This window comes from Alosa sapidissima, chromosome 17, assembly GCF_018492685.1.
Source record: "Alosa sapidissima isolate fAloSap1 chromosome 17, fAloSap1.pri, whole genome shotgun sequence".
Classification (NCBI taxonomy): Eukaryota; Metazoa; Chordata; class Actinopteri; order Clupeiformes; family Clupeidae; genus Alosa; species Alosa sapidissima.
In genome coordinates this window covers 6,696,714-6,722,645 of record NC_055973.1, presented here as the reverse complement: position 1 = coordinate 6,722,645, position 25,932 = coordinate 6,696,714, and the positions used below count along the sequence as shown (strand labels likewise).

Here is a 25,932-nt window from a genome sequence, read left to right as displayed (position 1 = left end):
TGTGCCTTCATAGACTTTACACACACTGCATCAGTCTCACTTCCTTTGCTTTGTGTGCTATTTGGACGTCTCATGAACATCCAACATTGAAGACTACTTCAAACAGGCAATGACTAACTAGCTGGCTAGCCTGTGCTTGTCCAGCTGCATTAATTTCCAAGAACCAGTGGGCAGGCGTCTTCCCGGTTCTTGGACATGCATACCAATGAATGAGAAAGTGCTGCTGGCCGGGCAGCTAGCCACTGGCACTATGATCAGTCAATTGGGGTTTAAAGTGTACGTGTCATAAAGCCTTCCCTGAGAATGCCCATGTACGTATGGCTGGTCTGCTGGGAACCCAGATAAGTTAAGTTCACATGCTTTTGATTGTGCAATCAAAACCACATTATTTGATCAGACCTGCCTCTGTCAAACAAACTCAGTGATACGAGAGCAGATATTACACACATTTACACTAAGGCCCCTTCACAGATTGATAGGCTGTTTCCCTTTCAAGTCATAGCCTGCAGTGACCAATGACTGTGACCAATGACTGTAACAGTTATGGGCACTGTGAAATCAAAACACACTGTGCAGAAATCTGGCTCAAATGTGAATATACAGCACCTCTCAATTAGCTTTTTTTTTTTTAGCAATTTTGCCTTCATCAAAGTCAATGGAAGTGCATCACACCATGTTGTCCATGCAAACAGTCATTTGTATGGACACAGTATTTGGATGTTACTGCCTTGCCTTTATGTCGTCTGTTAAGTGGTCTCCATTTCATTCCCTTACCGAGGGCAGGGTGTCCAGGTCCTCCCCGTCTTCAGCGCCCGGTGAAGGGAAGAGGTCCATTCCTTCGATGGCGGACATGGGCCGCCTCCACTGGTGATCCTGCGGACTGCTGCCGTGGCAACTTCTCTGGCCGTCCCCATCAGCAGCAGTGCTACCATTGACGTCGGAGGGCTCAGTGGTGGCGGTGGCGGCGGTCTCCGACTGCGATGCCGGCGATGTCTCTGCCCCTCTCTCCTCGGGGATGGAGAACTTCCTGCTCACCAGCTGGGCGTAGTCGGAGAAGGGCCGCGGCCTGCTGCGTCCCGAGCGGCGCCGGATCACCGCTGCAGAGGGAGGGTCGGTGCCGGCCGTAGGGGTGGCGGGGGACTCCGTTGGGGGTGGCGTGGCTGGCGAGCTGGGCACGGACTCACCCTGAGATTGGCACCTGGAGAGCAGCGCTCTGGCTTCGGCGGCGTCGTCTGCAACCTTCGTGTACCCATCAGACTTGGAGGAGAGGGAGAAGATCAGAGTCTCAGTGTCAACTCCAACTAACACACAAACTGGCCTTATCTTAAACTGTAAACTGTTTATGTTCAGGTAAAAGGTCCTAGGTGCGTATGGAGGAAAAGGTAAATTTAAAAGGTCATGTCATGAGTAAATACTGTAAAAAAAATCACAAGTAAATAATACACAACACTATTGCAAGGACACCGCTTTTCAATTGATTCTTATATTATGTGTGTTTCTTCTTTTATACCTACATTATCTACCTCTACATGCACATATCTAGTATATATCAGCAGTATCTTCTTTGACTACTCCCCTACTCTTAACTCTATCTATTATGCTCACTGAGTCATCCTCTCTGAACTGCCAAAAATCACTGGCTAAACAGAGAGAGACATTTCTGTTTAGTTCAATGTCAACTTAGCAAAGTCACTTTCAGGCAACGTGTTCATGCAATTTTCTGGTATTGACAGTGGATGTTTTTAAAAGCTAAAGCCAAACTACAGTACAACAACACAACACGCGATCAATACAAAACTGTCAAAACAACTAATTTGGTCAAATCACAAGTGTCTGTAAGGCTCTTTATGTTTGTTCACGTAGCTTAGCTGGGTCCAGAAACAGAAGGTCACTCACAAATCAATCACAGACCCCAGGTTATGTGGCAAATGAACACACACACACACACACACACACACACACACACACACACACACACATAAGCCTTGTACTTACCTCCTGTTCATCCGCATCTTTCTCTGGGGTCTTCCATATGCACTGAAAGGGGACACAATAGATCAGCACCATAGTAGAAAAAACACACTCTTCGAAACATACATACACTCCAAAGACCTCTAGACTTGCAAATCTGTCTCTAGCAAACAGACAAAGTGTGCGTGTAGGTGAGCATGTGTGTGTGCATGAGTGTGTGTGCATGAGTGTGTGCGCGTGCGTGTGTGTGTGTGTTGCCGGCTCTGTGTGACCCGGACTTTGCCCAGCCAGTGTTGATGGCAGGGGGGTGGGAGAGGCGAGTTGGAGGGTTAGCCGTGTTCTCTGATAACTCCCCCCTCAGGTGCAGGAGCTTGGTGCTTGAGCAATCTTCTCAAATCATCAAACAAGCAGTAATCATTAACTCGGCCTGCTCCTTCTGAAGCTAAACACCACCCTCCACCACCTCCATTGGCCCATGGCTGCAGCCTCAGACTGAACAGTCTGCAGGTCGCAAGATGAACTCCCGCGCTCAAGTAGAAGCTAAACCACTCAGCTGGGAGGCTGAGCTACAATGGCTACGTTTTCGACCAATGGTACGGGGTTTTTTTGCTAAAGTGACAGGAAGTGACATTATATGTTTGCCAGATGTACACTTTATTTTCTTGTAGGGTGAGGGTGCACTGTATCTTTTGCCTCGGTGCCAAGCTATTAAACTATTACAGAATACAGGTGTGGCTGGCAAGAACACCTGTGTTATCGGGGAGAGCTCAAAAGACCTGACATAATTATTGATCGCATTGTAAATGTCAAAACCAGGAGGACATTACCCACGCAAGATCAATGACACCACAATCGCATCAGCTGATCAATGTCCATACATTCGCAATCGAGGGGAAGTAACAGCATGTGTCCGTTATCGTTGCTTCTTCTTTTTCAACCGTACACTCTAGTACAGGATCTTTGCACAATCTACTACAGGCTTGTCATATGATCCATGTGTTGGATGGCACCAACAGTTTGGGTCTACAAATGAGGCCATCATCTTCAATAACTCTACTTTGGAATCATGGAGCATACAATATGAAGTCCATATATTATTTTGATACTCCATCTATCTGCCCTGGGTGATTTGTGACTTGCTTGTGTCAGAAATCCCACAAATTACTTTGCGGATATGCCTGTCAAAATTCAGGGCTACGTACAGTAGGCGGTATCACAGGCCCTAAAGTCACCTATCAAGGCAACTCAAACCAAAATATTTAGTTGATTAACCAGTCTTTGAGGGATGTTTTTCGAAAAACTGGCAACGTTCCCACTATGATTTAGCAAGTTACCTCCCTTACCTAAGCAGGAAAAGCAAGCTGCTAACACCACCAATTTAAGAAGTCAAGAATACAAAAACATACTGATAACCAGAAATATCTTATACATACTGGACAAAAAATCTCCACTGAGAAAAAGCTTTTAGTCTAGGACTAGGCTCAATCCATGTATGGAAAACCAGCCCGATGTGTCTAGCAGAAGAAGAGGTAGTAGCAATTGGCCTAGTAGGTATAGGTCTAGTAGTGGCTCACCTTTAGCTGGCCTTGTAAGTGGTCCTCTGCTTTATCTTCTGAAGACTGTAGGCAAGGCAGCAGAGGTGAAACTGTCCCAGGTCTCCGGTCCTCCACTGGCCCAGAATTCCCTGCAGGTGCATTACTGGGACTGCGGGCACCCGACAGAGGAGAGGACGTCAGTGGTGCCAAAGACTGATTGGCCAGCTGCAAGGCTGAGCTGTGAAGCTCTACACTCGTGTCGTCTGTGCGAGTGAGCCCCGTCAGGTCCGACGAGCCAAGAGGAACAGGGTGTATGGAGGGCGTGTGTTCCACCACGACGGCAGCAGTGACTCGCTGACCAGCGGCCTCCCTCTCGGACGGGGCTCTGCCGCGGGCAGGCGACGGCCGGCGCTGGCGGTCCGAGGGAGGCACGCAGGGCGTGCGGCGGGAGTAGTCGTCGTGGATCCGGCTGAGGGGCGACAAGGGCGGACCCTGCTGGGGCGACAGGGGGCTGCTGGGACGTTGTCTGGACGTCAGGTCCGTCAGGCTCCCCACCAGCCGCTGCATCTGGGCCCGCGTCCTGCTGGGGCTACGCCAGCGGCCCGAGCTGCGTCTGTCACCGCCACCGTCCATCGATGACGCGCTGTTGGTCCGCTTGATGTTGGAAGTCCAGCCCCGCTCAGGAGAGCCCAGTTCTGGTTGGGGTTCTAGGTCCTGTTCTAGGTTCCGTTGTGGGCGGGGGTGGGCAAGGTGTGCCGAGGCGGTCTTGCGTTTGAAGGGGGCCTTGAACACGTGCAGGTTCTCGGCGCTCTTGCTCAGCCGGCTCAGTGCCCCGCCGTTCGCTTCGCCCGCAGGGTGCACCTCGGAGCCGGCGAACACCGTGCTCACGGGACGGGGCCGGCGAGAGGGAGAGGGACAGGGAGCGGACGCTTTGGGCGACTTCGGGGGAGCGTCAGGCCGGGCGTGGCGCCCCGTGTCCAGCAGAGTGATCCTCCCGGCTCCGTAGGCTCGACGAATGCTGCGAGAGAAGTGGCTGTTCCTCTGGAATTCATCATCATTTTCATCCTCATCCTCATTATCGTCCGGGACACCAGAACAGATTCCGAAGATCGATTCCCCCCCACACACTCCGTTACTCTGGCAACCCTCTCTACACATCTGCTGAGGTTGCTGTCCATTGGATAGGTCAACGCACCCTGTGTCCTCATTGGTATAATCTGTGTCCTGATTGGCTGTTGTGGCGTTGCCTCGGCTCTGGATGCCTTGGAACACAGAAGAGCGCAGTTTCTTGAACGACCCCATGACCTTCAGACCTGAGAGGTTTGACCAGGTCTGGGGGTTCATGGCAGAGCCGAGGTTTGAAGTCCTCTCCGAAGCAGCGTCCCCACAACGCTTCTGATTGGAAAAAATACGCATAATTCTGGAGGGGCAAGGCTTGGCCTCCGGCGGACCAATCACAGGACTGCACCAGGCCTGGCTGTTGAGTCCGTTTAACCGGCTCTCCTCGCCGCGCGGCTCTGACCTCACGGGCCGCACCTGAGCCACGCAACCTGAGCCAGTCCGGTGATTCACTTCCTGGAAAGGGCAAAGGTCATCCAGAGGTTGCGGGGCACGTCCTGGCGTCTCTCCCTGCAGGGCCTGATGAGGGCACTGCAGAGGGTCCTCCAGTGTAGATGAGGCACCATGCACCTGAGCCGCCTGAGAAACAAGCAGAAGCAGGAATAAGAAGAGACGTTAAGCGCGGTAAGTCTTAAGAGCCGGCCTTATCTAGGGCCAACGTCAGCCGGCTATAAACATTTCACCCCGCACATCATAAATTTACACTTGGGATGGCGGCCCGTATATCAGCACGCAGCGGCCAGATCAGCAGGGAGACGTGCCGTGTGGAACGCGTCCGTTCCCCCTCCCACCCAAACTGATGTCTGAGGGGCTCTGGAAGTCTTCTGCAGAGTGGCCTGGAATTCCTCAAGTTCCCCCGGACGTTGAAAGCTGCTCTCCACCCAATCCCGGTCACGGGAGTGTGTTTACATTTGGTGGGAAATCTTTCAGAAGTGGTGCCCTTTTCCGGGTATAGACCCGCCTCTCTTTGGCATGTGAATCCAAATGCCTCACTAAAGGGAAGAGGAGAGATAGACTTCTCTGCTTAGTCTGTCTGCCTCTCCACCCTCTCCATATTTAAGTACTGACTGCCCACCACTGCTTTACTACTGTTTTACTAATGTACACAGCCTAATGTTTTTCACTACTGTTTTACTGCTACACTGTTTTTCATGCTATATTAGCACACATGATCAATGGCTGCGGTTAGGCTTCTGCTACAATACTGAATGAATGAATGGCTATAACCCTATTACCTCAACCTGTTCTTGCACTGAAATAGTTGTTTACTCTACCTTGTCTACATTATACTTTACTCTCCTATTTGTCCATATTATTTATGCTGGTCTCTAGACCTTATTATTGCACTGTTGGACTACTTTTTGCACCTTCACTATGACACTCACTCTCTTGAGCACCTTGCCATGCACACATAACTAAAGGACTATGGTTGGACTACTTTTTGCACCTTCACCATGACTCACTCCCTTTAGCACCTTACCAGTCCCGGCCCTGTCACTACAAGCGTCTTATGCTTGATCACCCTCAAGCACATTGGACTTTCTTAATTTAATTTATATAGTGTATTTAGTATTTAGTTTTGTTAGTTTTCTTATCTTTCTTATCTTGTACTGTCTGTATTGTACAGTGGAGTTTAGTTATATGTTTATACTTATACTTATGTTTACCATTTCTGCTGTAAGTGCATGTTGTGTGTGATGTCTGTATGCTACTGAGACCCTTGAATTTCCCATCTATCGAATCTGTGAGAGAGCGCCTGTGTACATATTTTGGATTTCCAGGGACCCTGTAAGACTGGGAGCATAATGTGGGAGTTTGTGCAAATACTGGGTCTTTGTGAATGTTTACCTGTGTCAGAAAGATTAAGGGCATTTCGGTGTGTGTACGCATGTATATCAGTCTACAACATATTCTTAAGAGTATGTGTGTCATAGTTTCAGGGAGAGTGAGACTGTATCAAAGTGGGGTGTGTGTATGTGTGTATGTGTGTGTGTCTTTGTGCGCGTCAGCATGTGTATGTGTGTGTGTGTGTGAGCATGTGTATGTGTGTGTGTGTGTGTGTGTCTCAGCATGTGTATGTGTGTGTATATGTGTCAGCGTGTGTGTGTGTGCGTCAGCATGTGTGTGTGTGCGTCAGCGTGTGTGTGTGTGTGTGTGTGTGTCTGTCAGCATGTGTATGTGTACACTACATCTCTTAAGTGCAGTACATTGTTCAGTGGTGGGAAACTGGGCCCCTTGCTCTCCAGGGGGGTGGAAGACGTCGTCGGTTGGCACCAGGGTGGCTTAGATGAAGGGCTTTATGCTTTTAGCATGACTAAGCAATCAGACTCACTAATCCATTGTGATTAATGCAACAAATTGCCTCGTTTTTCCCCCAGATATATCCCGGCCAGCCGTCCACCCAGGGCAGACACAGGGATGAGGGCTGACTGACCTGCCTTTGGGTTTACCGCCGGGAGCAACGTGCTTTAATACAGCCTCTATGCCCCTTTGGCCTCAATTAAAGAAATGAGACACCACTAACCTGATGTCATGTCTGTGGCTGTAGGACTCTACTGTGTACTCTAAGAGCTAACCTCAAGGCGGCAGTTTTCCGGTCTTCACCTCAGTCTAACCCTTGAGCTTTTTTCACTGCTGCAGGTGACCTTGACACGGTTACATTTCACTCTTGCTTCTTATTCATTCAATGACTTCCTTTATGGTCACGTTCAAATTCCACTCTGTGTGACTCGACAAGTCTTTTCAGTTTGCTCGGACTACTGCGAGCATGCACTCATTCCCTCCCTCCCTCCCTCACACTCATTCATTCACTCGCTCACTCACTCTCAATCTCTACTTAATCCACCAGCACATGGCTTCCATCAGCTAGACAGACAGTAAACACTAAAAAGTATTAGCCTGTTCCCCAGTCTCGGGGGTTGTACAGTAGGTCACGGTTGCTAGGCTATGCTACGCTAAGTTAAGCTAAACTAAGCTAAGCTAAGCATATTTTGTCCTGCTCTTATGAGCTCCTTTGGTTGCCTACTCTCACGCTCCAGAGACTCATTACGCCCTCCAGGTTTGTCTCAGCTCCCAGAGGACCTCCACACCTCCTTCTTTCCTCTCCTCTAGCCCCCTCCTTCTATCCTTTTCCTTCTCTCTCTCTAGCGTCCCCACCCTTGCCTGATAAACTCCAAAGCGGAGTTAATTAAGAGCTCAGAGACTGGAAGAGCCCCCCACAAGGCTGCCAGCTGGAGCCTGGCTCAGATTAAACTCCCCTCGCAAGGACGACCAGCGCCACACACACACACATCACAAATACATACACACACATGTACACAAACACAAACACATAAGGCAACAGAATAAATAGGCCTACACAACTGGCTAAATGACAAACACACACAGTTACTGTGTGTACACATCCATAAACATAAAACATGGCAACAGCCAATAGAAACATGCAAGGACATCACAAACATGTAAACAGTCACTCAACCATACGCATGGACCATGGTAACAGAGTATACTTTCCAAACACTGATCCTGACATGATCCTGACAGACACACACGACTCTAAACCACCAGGCAGTGAGCACACACCCACACACAACTGCACATACACACCCAAACACACAACAGAATGCATACATTAACATATTCATCACAGAGCAAGGCTCCTGCTTTCACCCCTTGGATTCCAACACTGACACACAGACACACACACACACACACACACACACACACAGGAAGTCCTCCACTAAAGCTCAGCATTCCAAAATGGATATGGGATGGAGGAGTGTCTCACAATTAACACACACACACACACACACACACACACACACACACACACGCGCACACACACACAGAAAGAGGGAGACATCCTCTCAGCATTCCATGGTGGAGGGCTGAGGCCTGAGGAGTCTACCTCTTACATAAGAGTTATAAACATGACATGGCCTCTGAACTCTCTAACCAGCGCTCATTACAGCACCACAGGACGGGATGGGAGCGGCCTGTTGACCTGGACCGTGTCAGCCCAAACACACTTCCCCGCCTGAACTCACTGATGTCAAGGTAGAGTCCTCCATTCTGGCGAAAAGTTGTTGATATTTGAGAAAAACAGCCAATTAAAATCACTCATCCCACCCCGTTCTGTGCTCCTGAGAACAACGTATTGATTGGCTGAAGGTGCTTGCTGCTCAGTCCGAGCCACTGTGTTTGCTTCTCATTTAGAGCATGTGAACTGTGTGAGAACATTGGCGTTTTCATTTGTATTTAACGCACAGAATGGACAAAGAAAACACATGAGGAGCCATCAGCCGTATCTGACAAAAAGCGTGCTGGATTGGATTTACAGACTGGATGTTTCACTGATGAGACTCAGGACAGTCTCCAACAATTCACCTAAATTTAATCTCAACTAATTGGCCAATGGTTCTCCTGAGCTAGTAAAAAATTTAAAAAAATTCCTTCGGCTTAGTGCAAACATTTTTTTCCATTGTCTGGCACTGGAAATAACCTTGCACACATACCAAACCTGTTCCTGTACCTATCAAGATGAGCAAGTCCTGCCTGCCTGATAAAGTAGTCCCATTCTTTTCTATGTGTGCACAGACAAAGCTATCTATCTATAGTGCAATATATTGTCTACTCTGTTCAAGAGCCTGGCTGTGATAAAGGCCACAACAACATGTCAAATTCTGAAGTCCAGAGCTTAATATCCCAAATATGCTGTGATAAGCACTCCCTTCCTTCCAGACAGGGTGGTAGTGAGAGGAAGACAGAGAAGAGGGAGAGGCACATAAACAAAGAGTAACAAAAGAGGAAATTAGATGCACACAAAAAATTACAGCAAAAAAAGAACAAGAGAAGGCAGAGGAAAAAGAGAGATAAAGATAAGAGAGATATAAAGATAAAAGAGAGAGAGAGAGAGAGAGAGAGAGAGAGAGAGAGAGAGAGAGAGAGAAAAAATAGGATGAATCCTTGTGGGACAGAAAGAGAACAAGAGAACAAACAGAACTTGCCGTGGTGTTTCCGGGACGACTCAAAAGACTTGGCGGCCCACCACCACCCTGTGCGTTTCCCCCTCCGAAGCAGAGTTTCTCCGTGGACACATTAAAAGACACCCGCATGGCTGACTCTCTGCCCTGCCACTGGCCAAGAGCCCTTGCGTCCGTCTTCTCCACACGCTGCGAGAGCGCAGGCAAAACACTCTCTGCCTCCTCTCTCACCCCTCTCCTCTCTCTCATTCCTAATCAGATTAAGGGGGCTTTACCAGTCTGTGCCTCAATGGTTAAATCTGTGTGCACTGTCACCAAAGACACTGATATGCAGTGCCTCAATTAAGGAGGTTACGGCAAATAAAATGAAGCTTCCCTCTGATTGTGACAGCGGTACTGGAGGCATAATACATTATGAATTTAATGTATTAAAGTTAATACACTTTTTCCAGTGAGGGGAAATTATATTCCTGGCATAGTTTGGGGTATTAAGAGGACATTCTGAAAGAAAGTGAACCTGTGAGGAGAACATAAACCTCTCTGTGCCTGTGAGAGCAATGGTCCAGTGGAGGAGGACGTTATGATTAATAAAGTTATTAGGCATTCTTATTCTCCATGAAAAGAAAAGATTAATAAAGTTACTAGGCATTCTTTTTCTCCATGAAAAGAAAAAATGAATAAAGTTACTAGGCATTTTCTCCCTCCACGAGGCATCCCAACAGCAGTAGTCTCACGCTGTTTGATACATTAAGAGGATATATACTGACTGAGAGTGGGTGAGCCTGGAGCAGAGTAAGCCAACCTGCTGGCTCCAAGGCTGACTGACTCCCTCTGACTGTCTTTTGAGCTACTGTGAGTGTGCGGTGCGGCCTGGCCAAATACACAGTACACACCCAGCAAGCACCTCAGGGCACGTGTCAGGCTGACTCACAGGAGCACAGAGACATATTGCTGAATTGTACAATTTATTCCGGCTGGCTGTGTGAGGTTATTGATACATGAGCGTTGCGTTGCAGGGTGACCCAGTTACCCTTTTGTCAAGGGGGAAAAAGGAAGTGGATGCATTTTCGGAGGCCCCGCCTAGTCTTGAGCGTGGGAAGACAGGTAGAGAGTAGGAGAGGAAAGGAGGGTGTTTTTCTCACTCATTCATTACTTCAACCCCCCCACGCACCCCCTTCTTTTCAGTCTCACCGTCCCTCTCCTCCCCCTCCTCCCCCTCTCTCCATACCTCTATTTTCCCCTCTCTTGGTCCCTCTCTTTCCCCCTTTTTTTTTATTCGCTCACCTCCACCACCCTCTCCTCTCCTCGGCTGCTTTTTGTGTTGAGCTGTTTGATCTCTCGTTACCTCTCTCTCCTTGCTACTAGCTGTTTCCAGTGAGCCCACTCTTCCTCTCTCTTACCATGACATTCTCTCTATCTTCTACATCTTTCTACATCTTTGTGTGGTGTTGGTACAATAAGTGTATTTTGTGCATTGTCAACTAGCTAAACTTACAAACAAACCCCATCCCACCCCTCTCCAGTTAAATAATAATAATAATAATAATAATAATAATAATAATAATAATATATATATATTTTTTTTTAAAAGTCAGGCTGCCTGAGCGGGACATGGTGTATGGTGGCTACGGGCGAGCAACATCTGACAGAGATCTCACTGTTCCACAGAGAGATGCCATGGTACGGGATGTGTCAGACAGCAGGCTGCAACAGGCTATGTGCCCTCAATGAACAACAGCTTGCTGCTGTTCAGGCCATGTGCAGATGACGTACGACACAATGGCACACAATGGCACGCAATAGGATCTGTGACTGACTTCATGTGACTTAGGTGGAAGCACTGCAGATGTTCCAGGCCTTGTTTTGAAGTGATAAATGGGAAGGCTATGATAAACGAGGGGTAAAAAGTGAAACCGCAGTGGATGTGGGCTATGTGGTATCTTTCAGTTGTGAAACACTGAACTTATTGGCCTACTTTGACTTGGCCAAATCTATTCCCTATGACTTTGTAATAAATATGAGTAGGCTACTTGCTGAACTCTTTCATTGAGAGATAAAATGTTGGTACAGCAATAAACGTCTCCATAGGTCTATATAGTAGGACTATAAACGCTCAATCAACAAAACCACACTGAGTGTCCTGGGCTCAGTATACATGATAACATGCATGACATGCCAAACCTTCCCTTCACTTCTGCTTTAGCTTGTAGATAAAGGAGCTATGCCGATCTATCCCAGACACTATCAGCAAAGAGCTTTCCCAACGCGTTCAGTTGTTGCTTGTCGGTGCATGCTCAAACGAAAAGAACAATATCAATCAGCCTATGAGACCATAGTGAGTAGGCCTATAAAAGAAGAAAACCTGAAAGGTAGGTCATTGTTTCTTGTCTGGTGCGTAGTGCTACTACCAATAAGCTTTGGAATTAATTCGCCCGAAATGAAATCTCATTCAGCATTCCATGGCACTAGCAAGAAAGTGAAGGAGATTATGCTGGCTTGCTTAGGTTATGTGACGGGGAAAGGAAAGTCGCCTTCTTATTTATTTGTGCATTTAATTAACTTGGTCTCCCAATAAACCTCTTTTGTGACCGATGCAGCCCCCACCCCCTTCTTCAAACTCCCCTAGTACCGTTGGGCAGGCACCCCCCGCCTCCAACCCATCACTATAACAACCAGTGGGTAGTTACGCGCACACACACACACACACACAATGACCCTCCTCAACAAAGCTCCTCCACTCATTGTAAGGAAACGCAACGGTGAGAAATAAACTTATTACAACTTTGGGAGATAACGTTTAGTGCCACACTGAAAATGCCATACGCAACCTTCCATTCAAACAAATAATCCATCCATACACTTTAATGAGACTATAAAACTCCACTGCTAAACAATGTTATCTACATATTTGTTGTTTACAGGCCATTAAACTGTTGATTTATTGTTGTCTTTACCTTTCTCATGCTCCTTGCTAGCGTGACTTGGTCCGATGTTTCACACTAGCCCAGCTGAGTCTTCTTGCTCGGTAGCCATCGACTCTCAGGCTAACAAGTTGGGGTTAAGTCCAAAGGTCCATGCATTCGCATCTATTATATTCCTCCATGTAAACACATCGGGAATAGTTAACTTAATCGAGCGAATGCTAACGCAATATCTTAAGATTTTGAGCTGACTTCGGCTTTACTGAGCGCTGCATTCTACAATCGCCATAGAATCGTCGAGGAGAAAGTTCCTCAAATTAATCGCCAAAAAAATAGCCTGCTGAATGTTCTCAAAATTAGCGATGTAATCAAAACAAAAACCGATATGTCAGGGAAAGCCGCAAGTATGTCAAACAAACATCAAAGGTCTCTACTTGACCAGCAGTTCCGACAAGAAAACTCAAAAGTTCGTTGATACTGAAGTGTGGGTGGTGAGCAAGCCATCTCAAGGCTGATCGAAGTACGCTATTGGCCAGCATCCGTGCACTTGTTGCAGTTGTGATTGTGTCGGGGCGGAGTCAAGACTAGATGGGTATGTGGTCTGAGTACCCCCACCCTCGACCATCTCTAGCCTAGGCTACCAAACTCCATCAACATGACCACACGCCTACTCCCTACCTACAAATTGACTTGGGGAAATGAGTAAATCAGAACATCACCCCAGTTCATATGGTTATATTTGGTAATACGTCACTCTATCGACTGTGTCTTGCTGCCATCACGCTCTGGGTGTGTGGGCACTAGAAAAACATAAAGAACAAATTGGGATAACAAGTACCTCTCGACATTTAGCTCTGATGACAAATATCCTCGCAAATGTCAGGAATGTTGAGCCCTAAGCATAAAAGCTATAAAATGCAATAAGCCTGGTGACAGTGAGATACAGTGTGGGTCTACATAAAGTATAGGCTACAGAATACAAATTAACTGAGTGTATTTTTTTTTATTGTATTATAATTTTATTAGTAAAAATAGGCTGTCAACTCATGCACATTTTGAAAAAAGAAAAGGTTATACATAGTGGCAACAGGCCCCAATTAATGTAGCCTACAAAGAGTAACACTTTGCTGAAACAGTCTATCAATTTATCTTTATTTTCCCTGAGGAAGAGTGTAAATTAATATAGTTGATAACTATCCTACATTTTTCTTTTTTATTCTTTTATTCTTTTTTTCATTTGCTGGTATTTGTTTTTTTTTTCTTTCTCTCTTTGTATGTTCAATACAAGCCATTAGCCTACATTATCATTCACCATCAGGAAATATAAGAAACCCAGAGAAGATGGTATCATCATCTTCATCGGCATAGAGTCCATTGAAGTGCGCTCCTCCTATGACTTGCAGCCACACTTTATCACCAGCCTCTAGGTGGAGCACTGTCCCTCCAGCCGCCTGGTCTTCACTGCTCTGGTAGTTGTCCATGGTGTGGATAATTCTCTGTCCGTTCTTCATCAGTGCCACCTTGACATTGCGGGAGAATACAGTGATGTGGTAGGTGAAGTAGTAAGCCCCGCTAAAGGCGCACGTGAAACGGCCACTCTGAGGGTCGTAGTGGCTCTGCTTGTTGTAGATGATCCTGTCGAAGCGGATAGGTGCATTCGAGGCCGGCAGTTTGGTACTTTCCGTCAGGCCTGCGGAGAAGGCACTTTTGGGAATGTCAGGCATGGGCCCCGCATCGCCCGTGTCTCCCTTCTCGCCCCGTGGACCCCTCTCGCCACGGTAACCGATACTGCCTTTGTGCCCAGCGGGTCCAATCTCCCCTTTGGGGCCCGGTCGCCCAGGTGAGCCCACTGGTCCCATGAACCCTTTCTCCCCTTGGTATCCCAGGGCTCCTTTCTCCCCTGGAGGGCCCTCAGGTCCGACTTCCCCCTTGATCCCCTGTGGACCAGGAAGTCCAAGCTCCCCTTTCTGACCTTTGACTCCCACGGGCCCCTGAACACCTTGGGGGCCCATCTTCCCTGGGGACCCCCTCTCTCCGTTCTCGCCGCGTCTGCCTTTTGCCCCCGCCGTCCCCGGAGGTCCTGCCAATGCCCGATATTTACACAATTAGAGTGAATTACTGCATTATACCAATTAACAGGTGCTTTCACAAGTCTCACAAAGAGACTTACAAAACGACTTACAGCACCAAAGATAAACCTATTACAGTGATTGCACCTCCTAGTTGTGCCTATCATCTTATGTAATGGAGGAAAGTTGGTTAAGAGAGCAATTGCATGTAAATCAGTGGCCATAACCGTAAGCCTCTTTAGTGGTGCACCCTATACCCTGCAGTTTGTTTTTAAAAAAAACTATTTGAGCTGGACCATTACAGGTTACATCAAAAATCCACAGAGAGAGTGTGTGTGTGTGTGTGGGGGGGGGGGGGGGGCACAATGTTTGTGGTTGTGGGTGTGTGTATGTTTGAGAAAGGGAATACTGGAGAGTGCAACAGATATAGAGGACTGTGCTATATGTTAAATTCCAAACCCGTAACGAAGCAACCACAGTTTTTAGCCTCTTAAGTAGGTGGGTTCCATCTCCTGAGGTCGTAAGATAAAACTCGATGAAGGAGGTGGTGCAATGCATTTAGTGCTTCCCTTTACAAACACTATTTTAATGTACTGCCAAAGACCTATATTATCTCATACTGATAACCTCTTTTACGACTCTGAGTCACAGCTGAAAGGATGCCTATGCAGCTCAGACATCAAATGGTATTTGCTTCTGATGCAATTAGCCAATGGCCAATGTGGGGACGTTAAACACAAGACAAATTGTACTGGGTAATCTGATAGTTAAAGAGCAAACAGGTTTACCAAGTTCTCCTTTGTCTCCTCTCGGTCCATCTAACCCTGCTGCACCACGAAGACCAAGGTCACCTAGAGATTCCACAAAGACATTCAAATGTAAGATAGGCAGAATGTGCTTAGGGGCATTCCCACACAACACAATACACCTATCTACCTTCAAGGGTACACACAAATTGTCCAGAAAGCAAAGTGTCATCAAATAGAGTGTGTTGTATCTTTTAAACAGAGATGGGAAGTAACAAAGTACAAATACTTCGTTACTGTATGCCTACTCAAGTAGATTTTTTAGATATTTTTACTTTACTATTTATTTTTGAGGCGACTTTTTACTTTTACTTCTTACATTTTAACATGAATATCGGTACTTTCTACTCCTTAGGCCTACATTTTAGAAAACTGGCTCGTTACTTTAGTTTCAAACAAAGATTCTAGAACAGAGCAAGATAGATTACTGGCAGGAGAATACGTTGGATATGTTGAAGTACGTTCTATGACTCTATGGGCGCCATTTTGGTAAGCTCAGGTGTCGTCACAGACGCTGGCTATCGTGGGAATCCTATGGCGCTGATCCTAACATGTTAACAATATTTATTCTGTAAAGCTGTATGTTGAAATTACGTGAAATCCAATAGACCACACCATGTCTAGACCAGTTAAATATATTGTATAAAGACAATGTCGAATTATTTCCGAGGGTAAATTAGGCTAGGGCACTGACATCTGTCCATCATCCACCAAAGTTCAATAGGCCAGTGTTGGGGGTAACGTGTTACTGTAATTTCGTTACTTTATTGGGAAACGAAGTAGTCTAAAGGTAACACATTACAATTTAAATTTCAGTAATTCGTTATAGTTACTAAATAACTGTAACGTCCATTCCTGCATTAGGCCTACTCACAATATCTGTCTCGCCTATTGACATTGTTTCCATGATTGTTTTTAAAATATTTAAAATATGGATTAGTCTAGGCTACATTATTTCATAGAGATGTGCGTTGTGTAGAGCACCCATTCTCTCCCTGCACCTCTCTCCCTCAAGCGGGTTCAGCCCGCATCTCCCCTACGGAAATCAAAACGGTGGCTTGTGCAAGAACTTCATGCAGACTACAACTGGCGCGGTGTAGCCTACACAACTTTGTTCAAAATTGATGCATTCAAGTTGACTTTGCAAAAGTTAGAATGCCTATTTATCACAACGTTGTCAGTCGCGTTGTCAATCGCAAACTTATTCAAACGACTACGGAATTAACTGTAGCTTAATTTGTGGAGGTCGAAGAGAAAGCACCTGTTTGACATAGGCTACGCGTAGCCACGGGCTGGCCTCCTTGTCAGTCTTGCCCGTCCGATTAGAGGGCTTTCCTTCGTATACGCTCATCAAAGACGCGCAAGTCAGCACTGCGCTGAGAGCTCAATAAATCAGTCAAATCGCGGCCACAGCCCTGTTTATTTGTCAGGTGTGATGAAATGCGTTCATATTCCACTTTTTATGTCATAAACGTTCCATGCCTATGGAAAGGTTTTGTGGTAGGATTGTCCAATGGTCAATGGCCGATACTGGGTTCATCAGTTTTGCGCAAGTTTAAAACGTTTAGCCGACTGCGCAATTTCTCATTTTCGTTCTATAAGTTCCACTTTTCATGTCATGAATATAACATGCCTATGATAAGGCGTTGCAGTTGTACAATATGGTCAATCTATTGTCTCAATTGTGTTTCATGTGACGCGCGCACCGATGCTGGGTTCATGCACTTGGCCAGCCTAGAACAGGAACATTTTAGAGAGGGAATGAGAGAATGAACGCACGCAAGAAACACTTTTTAATTAAACGTAGCCTAATTTACAAAGCCATTTACAAAGACATGTTTTAATTTGGCTCCAGCCTGTATATAGGCTAATGATTTTTGAAAACGAACTTCTGTGGTCATATGCATTTCACATAGGCAAGCAGGACAATTTGGGAGTTTTTGACTGCATGGAAACGATAATAATTAGTGTCAAGCACGGTTGTGTTTAGCCTAGGCCAACTATTTGCATTTATTTAAGTTACACCAGACGCTTGAGTGAAATCTTGACCTTATTAGTGATTGATAATAATAGCCTAGGCTATGCCTATGCGCTGTGTTTAAGCAGGCCGTGAACAAAGGGTTAACGTATAGCCTACAGGTAGAAAAAAAACAATGGTGATAATATAACGTTAGCTAAGTTAGTTTGCCTGCTAGCTAGCTTATCAGTAGGCTATACAGTCTCTCAATGGGAATTTATGTGATCTATTTACCAGTGCAATAGCTACTTCTGTCTAAATAATAGGCCTATTTACCTCTCCTTATTCAGTGTAAGCTTGGAAAAAGATAAATCAGGCCTTTCACATTGTCAGTTCTTGCAGTTCATTACCGAGTAAAAAAAAAAAAACAGCTGGCAACGTTAAAAACAGCTGTTCAGGTGGGCTCATAGAATTGGAACTGTATATGTAATGTTGCGCTGAGCTTACCAAAATGGCGCCCTGTCGGGCTCAGAGCGTACTTCATGCCTATGACGTAACTGATCTATCTTGCTCTGTTCTAGAATCTTTGGTTTCAAATAATTTCAGTGGAGTTAGCCTACCGTTATTATTTTTCGCGTCATCAATAGCGGATGGGAATATACGTTGCACTTGACGCACCACTACCAGAGACTCGACAGATTTGGGCGGCATTCATTTGCGGCAAGTCATTACAACTTGATGGCAGTAACGTTAACGTTTTTTAGGAAAAAAGTTCGCACACTCCTTGGTATTCTTTTGTTGAGTTTATTTTCTCATAAACTCAACAAAAGAATACCAAGGAGTGTGCAAACTTTTTTCCTAAAAAACTTGACCCTTTTTTTGTTCAGCACCTGGGATGTGCACAAAGTCTCCTTGGAAGTAACGTTAACGTTAGCACGTAGTACTATGTCTCAATTAAATTGAGTCAAAAATGCCCTCCTCTCGCCTTTGATGCTTCCCTAACTTTTAGCTGCAGTGTAGTGCAGTTTCCACTTCTGAAATTTCAGAAATAACTTAGTTTATCCATCTCTTATTAGAGTTTATCCACCTCTCAAAAGAGTTTATTCACCAATACAATTGTTAAAGGAGAATTCCGGTGTGATATTGACCTAAAGTGTGTTGAAACATGATACCGAGTGTGAACGTATGTCTCATAGCTCACCTCGCTTGTCCCCTGCACTCAGAAATCTGGCTCTAGTTAGCCGATGCTACCAACAGCTTTTTCAGTGGTGGTGCTTCGGCATCGGGCTAGCCATGCAAATAAATCACTGTTTTACACCATTTACGAGGCTCAATGTATTTCCACACTTCATTGGTAGACTTCCGAGGGCCCTGACATTTAAAACGAGACATTGAGAACTTTGAAAAAGCACCGGTAGTTTACAGTACTTACAAGACGATTTATGCAGACAGTATATTCACAAAGTTTAGCGTTTGCAGCCATCTTGAATTTAGTCACGATATGTAGAGCTACAAGTAAGAATGAACAGGTATGATAAGGGATCAGATTCCAAAAATAATTCAGTGGAAATGCATGGATTCCCGTTTCTTCCAGTAGCAGCAACTGGAATCCATGCATTTCCACGGAATTATTTTTGGAATCTGATCCCTTATCATACCTGTTCGTTAGTACTCATCGCTGGACTTATCGTGACTAAATTCAAGATGGCGTCTAACGGTAAAATTCCTTAAGGTACTGTCTGTATAAATCGTCTTGTAAATAAACTACCAGTGCTTTTTCAAAAGTTCTCTATGTCTCGTTTTAAATGGCAAGGCCCTCTGAAGTCTACCAATGAAGTATGGAGCTACTTTGAGCCTCGTAAATGGTGTAAAACAATGATTTATTTGCATGGCTAGGCCGATGCCCGAGGCACCACAACGACTGTGTTGGTAGCATTGGCTAACTAGCGCCAGATTTCTGAGTGCAGGGGACAAGCCGAGGTGAGCTATGAGACATACATTCACACTCGTTATCATGTTTCAACACACTTTAGGTCAAAATCACACCGGAATTATCCTTTAACATTTAAAATTCTCACTGTATTATCCACAATAACAATATGTACACTCATCAACACTCTATGAACCACTTAATGCCACTTGTATTGTAAACATTGGACAATAACCTCCACCATCATCAAACATGTTCTGAATGCCTTTTCTAAAAATATGATACCGCATGGCGCAGTCCACCTTACCGTGATCACAGAATTCATAGTTTACCCACCTCTGATTTTACCACTACATTCCTGGTCTTGAAATATTTACAGGAATCCATAGGAATTAAATATGTTGTTTTATCCAATATTAGTTGTACAGATGTATAGTCCATCTTACATGGGCTTACATAGGCTACCCATGAAGCCAACAAAGAAAATGCAAAAATAGAGACTTTGGTGTAATTATTCCATTTTGTGTTGTCATTCTATATCAGAACCTGACATACTGTAGGCTACAATCCAAATAGTCTACAAGAAACCTCAGAAATGCATACTTTTATTGTCAGTATGCATTTTGGGTAACCAAAAGTCCTATGGGGAGTTTCCATAGGGCATTACAAAACGCATGAGCATACCTTGGCAAAATAATGATCTAAAGTACTTATTTTTCATTCTACATTGATCAACTTTTGCACACAGCTTCGCAAGACCTGGTGTTAGGGCTCAGTTGTGTTTGTAAAATCATATCAAGTGACCTAGAGGGCTGAAATGTGGTCAATTCAAGATGCTTATTATCCGGCAGAAAGAAAAAACAATATTCTAGGCTCTGTAGCTCTGTGCCGGTGCTTCCTAAGAAACTACAGGATCTTAGCTTTCTAAAGATGTCCAGCATTTGATGGTAGGCCAAAAGAACACCCTCTGAAGTAGGCAGTGCAGTGTTGGGGGGAAAGCCTAGAAATGGCCCAACAGGTTTTGGGAAGACTTAAAAAGAGAGACTGGCACTCTTGCACTCTGGTAACATTTGTGTGGTCCAGGTACCGTTGCATAAATTCTTTTTTTGTCATTCACAAGACTACTTTTACTTTTATACTTTAAGTAAATTTCCAAGCCTGTAGGCCTACTTTGTTACTTTTACTTGAGTAAAGAAATTAAATCAGTACTTTTACCAGAGTATTTTTAACACAATTATTTGTACTTCTACTTGAGTATGGGAAGTGAGTACTTTTGCCATCTCTGCTTTTAAATCATGGTTAAATATTCGTTTTGAACATTCTAACACAAGATTCTGTTCCACAACGTTCTGAAATTCCATGTTGAATTCCGTGAACACAGATATTCTTTAGAACGTTCAATTTCCAACATTCCCGTCGTACTAGCGCTGGAAGTCTCACCTCGTTCACCCTTGTCACCTTTTACACCATCTCTACCATCCCTGCCTGGCAGACCGTTGTGCCCCGGATCACCAGGGATCCCTGGGTGGCCATACATGCAACTGCCCTCCTTCTGCCCCTTCTGCTCATCTGCGTTGCCGACCTCCAGCAGGAGCAGGAGCAGCAAAGCCAACCCCCTCAGAAACATGGTAGTCCAGACTGGAGTTCTGCGCTGTGTCTGCACGCAACCGAATGCCCTCTCCAAACAGCTGGCTGGAAAACACTGATGGCCAAAACTTGAAAATGAAAAAGAAGATTCTGGACTTCTTTAGAAATCTGGTCTCATCGCTTTCAAGAGCCAGCTGCTCATTGGCCGGGGAAGAGTCTTCCAAGTCACTCATTGCACCCTGATTTGTCACATAACCCACTAAAAGCCACTTTCGGGATACATAAGGCTCTTTGTGTCCTACTGAAGTTGCTAATGATCAACTTGGACTACAGAGGACACATTGTTTAAGAAACCCCAAAACCGAATAATGACAATCTTGTTTGATGGCTGATGATTTGGGGGCCTTAGAGTTGCTGTCCGATGATACACAGATGTTGAACTGCTCAAAGACCAACATGCCATCCAATATAACAAGAAGCATCTTATCATTAATTGGTGAGATTGGTGTTCAGAGTAATGCCAGAGCAATAAACCAAACCAAGTGACATATAGTCACCCCTGTTCAATTAGAGCAACTGCTTACTAGCCTCTCCAGATGGAGAAGTGGTGGCGTGCTAGTTCATGCATGCTTATTCTAATTGATTTTCCACCTCAATGGGGCTATGCTGCTTCATGGCTTGACCTCATAAATAACGGTTCCATTAATGATAACCTTTTCCACCAGAATGTCATTGCTCGATTCATAGCGAGCCTATTGGATAATGCCTCCTGTCGGTCATAGTTCACATGTAGTTAAATGGTGCTATTGAAATGTGCCTTTAAAATGCTGGGTTACATAAATTACATTAAACAAGCAACACTTCTATAATATATAGTTATATTATAGTGTATACACAAACACAAGTCATAATATAACATTAAAATAAGTTTTTGAGAAACAAGTGAAAATCGTTCATCTTGCATATTATGTTATTTTATTTAACACTTTCGTTCACAAGCAGCAAAATATAAACAAGCATTCTGATAATGTACATACAATCAAAAACTGAACGTCAAAAGATAAATATGCATTTCCAGTCTCTTTAACATGATGCACATACACATGAAGACAGTGCAGTACAAATATGAATAAATTAGTGTTGTCGTAGTGATGCAAAACTTGGTAAAAACTGAATTGGCAGCAACAGCATTACAATCTTTTCAAGTTTAGGTTTCAAGTTTTGAAAAGAAGCATGGGAGTACCTCTTGCATCTCTAGATTCTCATGACATAACATGAAAATGCTTGATAACAGAAAAGGACACAGAACTTTAAATAACATAACAAAAACAAATTATTAATATATTATAAGCATGCTGCAATACTTCTCAACGCACTTAAGCGGCAGTACATTGAGGAACTCCCAAGAGGAGAATTCCACTCCATTCATTTGGTAAACCGAAAGCCTCCTGCTTGCCAAAGAAACGTCTCTCTCTCTTTGCAGAGTAGAGCAAGGAGACAGTCTCTTAAACAACACTGCACGGCATCATGTGTGGCAGAGGTGGAAACATCTGGCTTCAAACAATAAAGGTCCTGCCACAAATTAGCTTTAACTATTCACTAAATCAGCTGATTTTAATCAGTTCAACTCCAGGTAGCCAGGTAGATCGGCTAAATAGTGAAGTCACCTGTGTACAAACCAATACATGGCAGGACTTCTACGTTCTGAAGCTGGAGTTCTCCACCTCCGTTGTGTGGTGACTATGGTGAGGTTAAGGTCCTGCCGGTGGGTATGGGGATAGGGGACTTTTACATGATCTGCCGTGGCATACCGTAGCCGGTCATGCCGGACTGAGATGCACCACGGTTGCTGCCCATCTGAAGGCCGATCAGGTTCTGACCCTGTCGAAGCTGTTCATCTGAGAAGTCACGTCGGTTGCTCTGGGCTTTCCTGAAATGTGACACAAGAGCAAAAATGTTTCACTTACACAACCAGATATAACATTGGAAACATCATACACTGAGCCATTCATTCATACACACACACACACACACACACACACACACACACACACAGGTTCCACTAGAGAAGATTCCAGAAAATTAGCATTCTCACTTGTGAAACCAGTCACGGTCACCACGGTAATGTCCGTCATCCTTGGTTAGGGCTAGGCTTCCCAGGGCCATCAGCGTTCTCTGTACAGCAGCCATGTCCTTTGCTGTAACCACGGAGACAAAGCACTTTTGTTTTTTAGAGACTTAACCTAACAAAGAAGAAAACAATTACACTAAGAGCTGCGGGTTCCCTGCAAACAGGTTTTCTCTCTGCCCAAGAGGCAATAAAATTGAAGGTTCACGACAAGGCCTAAATAGCTCATAGGTGAGTAATTGTTTGATTTGCTCAGGAGAATGCCACAGTGTACTAACAATGACTTAGAAGGCGGAGAGGCTGAACACAGGGCTGTTGTTTTTGCCGAACTACAACCAAAGTGTCATTGATGGTTGATCCATAACTTTATCATATACAAATTAAAGGAAGTTTCATGATTCAGATTCCGTCTCAGCCTCCATACCTTCCCACAAGTCCACAGTCTGGAAAATATCTGTGGTGATCACGCCGTATGCCTCTGCAGCCTGCAGAAACTGAGAGATCTTCTCCATCTGCTTGAAGGCCATTTGAGTTTCTGCTATCTTCTTAATGGGCTCCTTACCACGAGGATACAGACTGTTGATGAGTCTGCAGAGTAGCTGCAATAGATTAGGGGGAAAAAACATTACAGATGAGGGGGAAAGTGGTTTTAGAAGAGATCCCGCACACCGGTCATTCCGCATGCAAATGTTTATTTGAGAATATATAACACAATGTTTCGGTCTCAGACCTTCATCAGGTAAATAACGTAGAAACGTTGTGTTATATTCTAATAAATATTTGCATGCGGAATAGACAGTGTGCGGGATCTCTTCTAAACCACTTATCTACGACCTATGGGCATCTCCGACACACCTATCCCCAAAAAAGAGGTGTGCAAAAGCTTTGTCACTTTGACGATGAGGGGAAAAACATGCATATGAAAGAGAGGAGAGGAAATGAAAATAGTCAGGGGAAGAGAAGACAAGACAAGACACATGCTGATCAGTCTCAAACACTTACAGTTCCATCCATGAGCCAGGCTTGGAAATTCTGTTTCCCTGGCTGCGGTCTGTCTACATTTGACCCACACTGGACGACGATCCAGTCCACCAGTTTGGATTCGAGATCCGGGTCGTACTTCTGATCAATCTTCTCCTGCACCTCTCGACTTAGACCATAACTGGGTCCTCTGTTTGCCATGGTGTCTCCACTTAATAATGTAACAGATCTTTAGGTCCACAAAAAAGATGCACTCTGAAATATTTTAAAACATAGAACACACATTAAATATGGGCAGGGCACAAATTCTAACAAATTAAAAAATGAGGGGTTGCTTGAAAAAGTAGTGACATATAATTATGTAACAGATCCTGACATTTCAGGATAATATTCCTATATAATCTCAGTCAGGCTACTTTAAATGGGCTTGGCATAGTTTTCTATTAGCACTGTTAAAAAGACGAAAGGACATGCGGGACGGGGTGTGGCACATCACATCCATCCCTATCAGAAAGACTTTCCCGTAATGCCCCCGGGGCATAAGGTACTGTTTGACTAACAGCATGCAACTAATGAAAAGCCGACAACGGAAGACATCACTTGGGCGTAAATAGCATGCATGACAGTTTAATTTGTAGATCAAATTAAAGTATCATATATGTTGTAATACAGATTAGTTCTCAATCAATCGATAATTCGTCTATATTACGTTATTTAAGATCACAACTATAGATTTGTAACTTACCCTGTTTAATGCAACATTGTTTCCTTCGTATGCAATATACTCTCTAAAACGTTATTTAACTATACCTTACTGAAAGAGCGTCGCTTAGGCGGAGGACGGCGTGTCCCTTTCTTCTTCGGCCGGAGTCAGTTCCGTTGTGAGGACACGGGGTGAGGATGCTGGACTGCAACATCCATGTACCACGACCGGGGGTGGGGCGAGGCGATGGACTCTGGTGTGGCACGCCACTCGTTTTATGGGCAGACGCCACGAGTAAGTTCCCGTGAGATTACAAAAATAGAAAAATACGTTCTGTGTAACACTGGACTGCTTTCACTTTAAAGCAGCATAACCTATGCAGTTAGTAACATATACACTGTCTGTGGTTACAGTTTGCCTAATACCAAAACAATGCCCACAACGGTAAATAATCAAACAAAGTAAGGTGTCATGGTAGGCTACTGTTATATGTTCATGGTACAATACCAGAACTTTTTTTTTTTTCTCAGTGATTTTGCTATTCTGCCTTGCTCAGTTGCCATATTCAAGGGCTGTGCCCTGTGACTATTAGATTAAGATCATTACTGATGTCTGTTGCCTCTGTTGAGAGAACAGATAAAACAACATTAGGGTATAAATGGATTACACAGCCAGGGGGGGAAAATCAAGTAGGCCTACCATGTACAGTATATACTCAGTATAAATCAAAATTTGGCAGTGAAGTTCAATATGTCCATAGTTATCAGTTATGTACTTCAAATGTAACTAGGTGTGTTTTTGCAAATAAACTGGAACAAATTGGTAATCCAGGATAACTAATCCTGCAGGAGTATACATGAACTAAATTCATTGATACCAGCTGGGTTGGCTATAAAGACCATGCAGAAGTTATGACCACAAGCCAGCGGTTTGATTAGTTTGGGACTGCTTATTTTCCTGTAGCACATGACTGAAAGGTCAAGAGAGCAGTCAGCAGGGGCGGTTATGGGTTTCGGCTACAGAACGACAAATCCCCGGCCCATTGAGCACAGACCAATAGCTCATCATACGTTAATGAACAGCCCGGCAGCCAAAAGTGGGGGACCCAGACTCTCGCTATAGAACACTCTGAAGCAATACCTAGTGTCTATAGGGCATTCTATTTTACATACAGCTCCACAGACCTTTCTGCTTTCAATTTAGTTACCCATTGTGAAACACAGATCCACTATTATTTGTTTTT

At 44.7% G+C, this 25,932-nt stretch overlaps 3 protein-coding genes across 7 annotated transcripts in view; all 3 read right to left on the bottom strand.

Annotated features, from left to right (window-relative positions):
• The window catches only part of spata13 (spermatogenesis associated 13), a 30,079-nt gene extending 14,631 nt beyond the window's left edge, over positions 1-15,448 (bottom strand). The window contains exons 1-4 of one of the 2 annotated variants that reach the window (XM_042068632.1): positions 15,386-15,448; positions 3,546-5,204; positions 1,996-2,037; positions 775-1,257 (exon numbers count right to left, since the gene is read on the bottom strand). In XM_042068632.1, the coding sequence (XP_041924566.1) occupies positions 775-1,257; positions 1,996-2,037; positions 3,546-5,204; positions 15,386-15,415 (2,214 nt within the window). In that variant the 5' untranslated portion in view covers positions 15,416-15,448. Of the gene's footprint in view, positions 1-774; positions 1,258-1,995; positions 2,038-3,545; positions 5,205-12,561; positions 13,056-15,385 lie in introns of those variants that run through there. The other variant, XM_042068633.1, reaches the window with a different exon arrangement.
• Positions 13,568-20,981, bottom strand: c1qtnf9 (C1q and TNF related 9). Of its 2 annotated transcripts, none has more exons than XM_042068640.1 (3): positions 20,731-20,981; positions 15,386-15,448; positions 13,568-14,608 (listed from the first exon to the last, which is right to left on the bottom strand). In XM_042068640.1, the coding sequence occupies exons 1-3, from the start codon at positions 20,915-20,917 to the stop codon at positions 13,833-13,835; spliced, it is 1,026 nt and encodes a 341-aa protein (XP_041924574.1). In that variant the 5' UTR covers positions 20,918-20,981; the 3' UTR covers positions 13,568-13,832. The 2 variants fall into 2 exon arrangements, with proteins under 2 accessions (XP_041924574.1, XP_041924575.1); XM_042068641.1 differs by lacking the exon at positions 20,731-20,981 and adding an exon at positions 15,723-15,759.
• Positions 20,982-21,829: 848 nt separating this feature from the next.
• tagln3b (transgelin 3b) lies at positions 21,830-25,874 on the bottom strand. 3 transcript variants are annotated; one of them, XM_042068643.1, is made up of 5 exons: positions 24,732-25,874; positions 24,008-24,241; positions 23,430-23,604; positions 22,973-23,075; positions 21,830-22,807 (listed from the first exon to the last, which is right to left on the bottom strand). In XM_042068643.1, exons 2-5 carry the CDS (start codon positions 24,185-24,187, stop codon positions 22,666-22,668), a joined length of 600 nt encoding a protein of 199 aa, XP_041924577.1. In that variant the 5' UTR covers positions 24,188-24,241; positions 24,732-25,874; the 3' UTR covers positions 21,830-22,665. The 3 variants fall into 3 exon arrangements, with proteins under 3 accessions (XP_041924577.1, XP_041924578.1, XP_041924579.1); XM_042068644.1 differs by having other exon boundaries at positions 24,797-25,874; XM_042068645.1 differs by having other exon boundaries at positions 24,802-25,874.
• Between the last annotated feature and the right edge of the window lie 58 nt (positions 25,875-25,932).